Source organism: Panulirus ornatus, chromosome 32, assembly GCF_036320965.1.
Source record: "Panulirus ornatus isolate Po-2019 chromosome 32, ASM3632096v1, whole genome shotgun sequence".
NCBI classification, from domain to species: Eukaryota; Metazoa; Arthropoda; class Malacostraca; order Decapoda; family Palinuridae; genus Panulirus; species Panulirus ornatus.
Window position 1 is genome coordinate 21,468,642 of NC_092255.1, and position 7,926 is coordinate 21,476,567.

The 7,926-nt window shown below is 44.4% G+C and overlaps 1 protein-coding gene across 4 annotated transcripts in view; it reads right to left on the reverse strand.

Annotated features, from left to right (window-relative positions):
• Window positions 1–748: 748 nt before the first annotated feature.
• The window catches only part of LOC139759163 (uncharacterized), a 350,907-nt gene continuing 343,729 nt past the window's right edge, over window positions 749–7,926 (reverse strand). For all 4 annotated transcript variants that reach the window (XM_071681208.1, XM_071681207.1, XM_071681206.1 and 1 more), the window contains one exon: window positions 749–7,926. This exon is cut by the window's right edge and continues 31 nt beyond it. In XM_071681208.1, the coding sequence (XP_071537309.1) occupies window positions 7,329–7,926 (598 nt within the window). In that variant the 3' untranslated portion in view covers window positions 749–7,328.

Genomic DNA, 7,926 nt, shown 5'->3' on the forward strand with positions numbered 1-7,926 from the left:
AGGTTCAATGACAAGTCCAAGGTTCATTGACATGTTCAAGGTTCATTTACAGGTCCAAGGTTCATTTACAAGTCCAAGGCTCATTTACAGGTCCAAGTTTCATTTACAGATCCAAGGTTCATTTACAGGTCCAAGGTTCATTGACAAGTCCAAGGTTCAATGACAAGTCCAAGGTTCAGTCACAAATCCCGTGTTCTACAACAAACTAATGAACCCGTGTAAAATTATTCAAGGTAGGTGAGCCACCACCATCTAATGAAAAGTTCAAAATCTCGTCACACACACACACACACCCAAAAAAAATTTCAATCATTTTTCAAAAACCTGTTAAAACTGGGTTAATTACACTTACCTCGTGCTGGGTAGGAGGGTAGCAGGGGGTCGAACTCATGCTCCTGAAATGAGACAAGCGCCACAGGACCCGTGTGTGGATTGGCGCGGATATGTGGATGTGCGAGTGAGGCAGATGTGGAGCAGGGTGAGCGAGCGGATGTCAAATGTGGAATAGGGTGTGCGGGCGGATGTCAGATGTGGGTCTGTATGTGCGGGCGGATGTCAAATGTGAAATAAGGTGTGCGGGTGGATGTCAAATGTGAAATTGGGTGTGCGGGTGGATGTCAAATGTGAAATAAAGTGTGCAGGGTGGATGTCAAATACGATATTGGATGTGCAGGGTGGATGTAAGATGGGGGAAAAAATTAGGACGTATGATCACACCCTTTTCCCCACCGCAAATAAGAACCAACACTTCTATAAACAATTTTATTATGAAACAACACATACTTTAAATTGGAAATATGTTTCTTACAATAACCTAAGCTTAGGATGAAAGGAGAGGAAGTCAATATGACTTTGTGCCAGCCCGGGGCAACAAGGGCGGATCCCCACAGTGGCTGGTCAACTAACGCACAATATCACATAAATAATGTTGAACAGCTAAAGAACATTCTCTCCTACAGACAATACAAAATGGTACTGGACTATGGGTCTTCTGCCAATACTCCTGAAGGTTTATTATTCTTGCTCCAACTTAAGATACATAGAAAACGGAGCTTTCGCTTTGTATATAAAAAAGCTCGTTTTCTTTTTTTCCACAATTAATGTAATTTTATAATTATTTTTTTTTTACGGATGCAAATCTTTAATTCGTGATTCTATATCGTAATTTGACGAAAAATAAACCTTCAAAAGAAGTGACCTAAGGTTCATAATCAATTTCCTCATATGTTACCATATATCAAGGAGGGGGGGTGTAGTCAGCCGTCTACAGGTCACCAGAAACAAAACAAGAAAAAAAAAGAAAAATGACCCGTAAACTCCTGCAACGGAAGGACCAATGTTGCTGAACGTTGCACACATTCACAGGTATTGCAGGAGGGAGGGTGGGGAGGAGGTCCCTTCAGTTGGTGGCAAGACAGTGTGGTAATCTTAATCGCTACTTGAATGGAGTCATAGGAGATGTATTAGCTCAATACATGATAAACTGTTTATCAAAATGGAGAGGAATATTAGAATAAATATTGATAAAAAATGGCGAGGAATATCAGGATAAAATTCTTGATCAAAATAGTGAGGAATATTAGAGAATAAATGATCAAAACGGCAAGGAATATTTGAATAGATGTTGATTAAACTGGCGAGGAATATCAGAGAATAAATGATCAAAATATCGAGGAATATTCGAATATAAATGTTGATCAAAATGGCGAGGAATATCAGATAATAAATGATCAAAATATCGAGGAATATTCGAATATAAATGTTGATCAAAATGGCCAGGAGGGATATTGAATGATACTTTCAAAAGAAACATCTGATACACTCGGAACCTGGCGGGTCTGACTATGTAATATCATTTCATAAAGTTGGTTCCCCAGCGTATGACCCAAAAAAAAAATACATATATATAAATAAATACATATAATGGGTTTTGGGTGTAATCAGGAAGGTTTCTGTCAGAATGGCAATTTACGTTAATTCCTGTAATAATGACATGTCTGTGTGATTATGTAGGATCGACCATAAATAAATTTTTACAAATAATTTCATATCAAACACTGAATTCATTACCAACACTGCCTGTCGGCCTAATGAAAATACGATTAACAACACAGTTTTGACAACAGAGAATTCTCTCTCTCTCTCTCTCTCTCTCTCTCTCTCTCTCTCTGAATTAAAACATTTCAGGTCATATTTTTTTCCCTACCTTAAAAAAAAGTGAGTATTTCCGCGTGTTAAACAACGCCGATCTGTGGCAAAATTATGAAAGTCGTGTGTCTTAACATGATTCTCGTCTTACGACCAGGAAAACACGAGCAGACTTATGAAGAAAAACGAGATGTTTCAAACAAACTATAATGCAAGAAAATGGTTCAGGAAGTTTGTTTTTTCTATCATCATTATCATTATTATTACTATTATTATATCAAAAAGAAAAATGGGAAACGAGATGGTGTATTTTCGAATGTGTCAGAAGACAGGATGGCAGATTTGTGTCGAGGTGGAATAAGGAGCGACAGAGTCCTGGCGAACTGATGGTGAAAAGAGGGGAGGTAGTGAAAGCCTTGCGTAAGATGAAATGAGGTAATACAGCACAGTGGGACGGGACGACTGCCGATCAGTTTCTCAAGGAAAGGGGATGAGGGTGAGGTGCCTAAGAACGGGCAGAAGGAAAATAGTGACCATATATATAAAAACAGGGGAAACGAAAGTAAATGCTAGAAGTACAAAGGTGCAAGACTTTTGGTTATGTCTGGTACGGTGTGTGGGGAGAGTGGTGACTCTAAGTTTGGTGGTATGCACATAGCATCTGACTTGGAAGGTGACTGTGGCTTTAGAAGTAGAGGATGTGTGGACTATGTGCTTTCCTCAAAGATTTTGTGTAATCAGTACCTGGAGAAAGAACGTGAATTGGAGAAAGTGAATTACAAGGTTGAGAAGAAGGCCTTGTGGAAGATGCTGCGAATGTATTAGATAGATGAAAAGGTACTAAATGTAGTGGCGAGTCTTTAATGCTAGATTATGTATGCCACTAGGAAAGGAAGGTGAGTAGTGGCTGGTAGAAATGGGTCTGTGTTGAGGATGTGATGTAGATTTCAATCTGTTTCTGGACAGGGCGGTGCCCGAGGGGAATGCAAGAGCCTACGACAGAGATAGGGGCAGGGCTGCATTATGATGGGTCGTGTAGACGTGAAACGCAAAAGAACGGAAGAACGTGGGCGTGATGGAGATTATATATGACTGAGGACGATGTGTGGTGTGAGATGAGTTGTTCATCCTTTAGCGAACGACGGTGTAATGAGAGAGGCATGGTCGTAGACGCAGTCTTACTGAAAGAACTGACCAGAATGTGATGGAATGGTTCGTATATACATGGAGGATAGAGAGGGGCTACTGACTACGAGGATCTACGTGTCAAAAGTGTGGGGGGAGGAAGAAGAGACATGTGGGAGATCACGATAATGGAAGGATGGAGTGAAGACTTGGTGATGTAAGAGCCTCAACATTGCATGCATGGGACTGAGTGCACATGGTGAGAGTTGAGGATGGAGAGGGAAGTGGGAGGAGAGGTGCTCTAAATGGGCTGAACCAGGGTATAGGAAGTGGTCAGGGTCAATCATGGAATAGTTTGTCTGGCCTGGTTGTGGAGAGAAGGATCTGTTATGGGGTTCACTGTACTTTACAGCTCAAAAAAGTAAATGTTTGCAAAGGTGGCCATCGTTCGTTTGTTCTTGACGCTGCCTCGCTAAGGGGGGAGAAGCAATCATCTAATAAAAATATACAAGATACAACCTCTCTTATTGCAGCTACAGAAGGGGACTGTTCTCTGTATCATCATAAATAGGAAATATAAGCAAAATACCAAATCTGAAATGAAAGAATGTATCCCAATTCTAAACCAACCGCTCATGGTAACAATTTACATATAGAGTGAAGCTCAATAAGCAGTTAACTAATTCTTGCATTATGAGTCGTTAGCCTCCTGTCACCGGGAGTAGCAATTAAGCAGACCACACTGAATGATCTCCTATACTAGAGGTATGTACAGTGAATGCCTCTTATGTGACCCTGGGCGCGGGACGGTCTCCGCTTAGTGCCACTCGTGGTCACCCAAGACCCGTGTATAGCATGTTCTGGTCACCCAAGACCCGTGTATAGCATGTTCTGGTCACCCAACACCCGTGTATACCATGCTCTGGTCACCCAACACCCGTGTATACCATGTTCTGGTCACCCAAGACCCGTGTATACCATGTTCTGGTCACCCAAGACCCGTGTATACCATGTTCTGGTCACCCAAGACCCGTGTATACCATGTAATGGACCTTCAATGACGAATTGAAAATACAAACGCAAATCCTAAGCCAAAACCTGAGTAGCCGGAACCTCACTATTCATTCCTTCCTTCCTTCATCACAGTTTCAGATCGACCAAGACCATGAATAATGAATTTCAGACCCCTCTTTACTCACGCAGCCAGGACTCGTCTTAATGAGGAGTCTGTATGAATATCACACAATGCGACAACTGTAAATATGAAATACATAAATACTCCGTAAACCCCAAATGATACAAAATGAAATATCTACATGTGATTCCATCTCTCTATTCTTCTACATCTTAAGCAGAAAATTTGACCTATGTAATTTGACAATCACAGGAAATCACGATTAAGGCAGGTCAAAACGATTATGTTCCAAAACACAACCCCGATTATATCAGTTGTCCACAAATTTCAGAGGAGGGTTGATTCCGGATAACTGAACGGCCGGATAGGCTTTGATAATCCGGCTCACTTACTACTGTCTTGGACACGAAGCATTAGTGAGAGTTTGAACTACGATAATTGTCTTGTAACTATGCAAACACTCGTGTGGTAGTGAAGTGAACGTCTGTAACAAACATGTCCGTATAACTCATCAACTCAGACTGTCTATTTCCCAAACCACATCCGGATAGCCATGTCCGGTCAAGTATTTCTTGAGACGCGTGTCCAGCTGGCTCTCTAACTTGATATTAACCCAGTGTGTCTGGCCACCTGTGTATCCCGTTAAGGCTCTTAGTTAAGGACACTGGCTGGCCAAGGTGGTGTTTATACCCTCATGGCTTCTCGGGCACACCTGCTCTCCCCCCGGATATCGGGGGCTTAGCAGATTACCATTTTATCTGGGGAGGACCTCGGATGCCTAGATAATCGAAGATCCGTTTATGTGCATTCCCGGGTTTCAAGTGAAGGTGTGTGTGCATACTGAGTGTGTGTGTGTATATGCACCGAGTGGGCATATTCATACTTAAGTGTGTGTGTGTGTGTGTGTGTGTGTGTGTGTGTTTGCCTAGGGTGGAGGAGGGCACTAGAGCGTAGACCACCCGCTAATATATGACATCTGTTGAGGGGAGCAGTTCTATACATCAGTGGAAACTATAGTGGCAATATTCCCTAGAGTTCAATATCAGTAATATGACGTTAAATGGAGCCTTTAACAGCGTTACTGTTTATATATATATATATATATATATATATATATATATATATATATATATATATATATATATATGTATATATATACATATACACATGAGTCTATCTGCCATGAACCGCACGTAATTCTGATACCTCTCATTCATCCCATTTTCCAACTTCAGCTTGGTATTACAGACGAATGTTTTGTATTCTGGACTGTTCCTGTACTACGGGCGAAACCATGATGCAGTTGATGACCAAGATAATACAGATAATTTGTAACGTGAGAATGTTTTCTGTTGAATTAAGAAAAAATATAAATATATTCCCAAGGCTGCTTTTCGATGCAAACAAATTTGATCATAATGAGCTCAACATACATATTAACAACATACCAGCATACTTATAAAAACTGAAAAAAAAACTTATAGATCTAATTTTAATTTTCAACAAGTGAAGATGATTAGAGGAGAAAAATCATAGCCCGGGATAATTTACGTCACTGCATCTATAAAGTATAAACAAATACTCTGACATGACACACTTCTATTTCACTTGTATTTTCACTTTCCTTTGTCATCTGGTTGACTTCAAGCCTGCTGGTGTGTCGTGACCTGTGCAACACTTGCTAAAACATCTTTTAACTCAATCCTAAAAGTGTCATAGCTCAAATGATGCTCATACAAAAAAAGTTTGTTGTTCTTTCTGTCTTACTTTTTTTCTTTCGAATCACACGGGAATGGCCCTCACACCCGAGATATCAAGGTCCATTCCACTGCTCCTGGTCGAGTCTACCCTCAGGTAATGCTTCTTTGTAGAAACTTATAGAAGCACAATGAAGTGGGTGGGACAAAAAAAAAAGAGGTTATTTCTTACCGCATCGAACGGACGACAACGCGACTGTTATAACACTAACAGATGTAGGGAGCATAATATCATAACTTTGGCAGATATAAGTAGAGTTATAGACTATACACTGTGGCAGAGGGGGTATACAACGCAGACCGCAGCCGAGGGGGAAAGAGTTTGTGGTGGTGGAGAGGTGTGAGGAGGGGCGGCGGCTTGGATCCTACTACACACTTTTCTTCCTTCCCTCTCCCTGCCGCCAGCGAGAGGCTGTATCATCAAGCACTCACACTACCTCGGTGGGTCAAGGGGAGTTCCTCAACCCTCACATGTCTATGATCACGATCCCCTCGTGGTGTAGGAGACCTCCTTTTCATATCTCCAGTTGGGACTTTACACTACCCCAGTCTTTCCTCACGCCTCGTCCATCAGTGAGTCTGTACCTCGAGGGTGTGAGTCTGTGCGGGTGCAGTCTTGCAGACGCTGAGGCGAGCGAGTCAGTGAGGAATACACACCCTCCACATGTTTGAGTCAGGGGTTTCCCTCCCCCGGCTGTCGTGCTGCGCCTCCCCCTCGCCAAGGGCAACACCAACATGGTGTTCACATCTTCCACTAAATATTGTTCACTAAAAATGATATGCTACGAGGTTTTCTGTTCTGCTGAGTATATAGTTGCACCGCTCGAGTTTTGAGAAGACCTGTTCCTCTCCTCTTACTTAACTCTGAGCGTCATGACCCCCTGCTACTGGGCGCCGCCACTTCGCAACTACCTGGCACTAAAACGATTTTCAACAAACACTACGGTAACTCTGAGGCGTGTATGTGTGTGTGTGAGTGTGTGTGTGCGTTGCGTCACGCGCTGCACTGACCACGTGCTACGGGAGGGGACCGCCGTCACTACCACGTGTCCACGTTCTCAAACAGTTCAGAACTTGACCAAGCCTTTCGGTGCCTCACCTAACTTACACATCTATAAGTCATGGCCCGGGGCAAGCGTAGGCCCTTCACGTCGAGGGAGAGGTTAACCCTCGGGCCTGTGCGCTGGCGGAGGCGCTGGCGTGATCTTAGCGCCCCCGGGGAGGGTGTGGTGCACAGGGGGCTGAGAGGGGGATATGGGCGGCACTGGGCGGGTCGCCACAGGTCTGCTGACGGTGGGCGGCTGCAGGGTAGCGGTACTGTAGGGCGGCGCCCCCAAGGTGGCAGGTAGTGGGGCTTCCAGCCCGGGCGGAGACAAGTGTGACCCCAGCCCGTTCAGGCCGGGCGGCAAGGACGGGAAGGTGTGGGCGTGGTGAGGCGCCAGACCCAGGGACTTGGCGTACACCTGCAGCAGCGCCTCCTGCGGCGAGGGCAGCCGCGGAGCCATGGGCAAGGGCCGAGCATAGGGGGACGCCTCTAGGTGTAGCGGCCGATGCACGCTCATTTTACCCACGGCTCCTGCCAGGGTGGACGACGGCGACGTGGGTGAGGACGACGACGATGCCATATCCGCCAGGGACCAGATCCGCGGCTTGACAGGTGATGCCGGAGGTGGTGGGGCGTGTGGTGGTGCCTCTCCTCCTCCCGTGGTGCTGGAGGGGGAGGGCGGCCGGAGGGGCGAACCCTCACTCCCTCCATCCTCA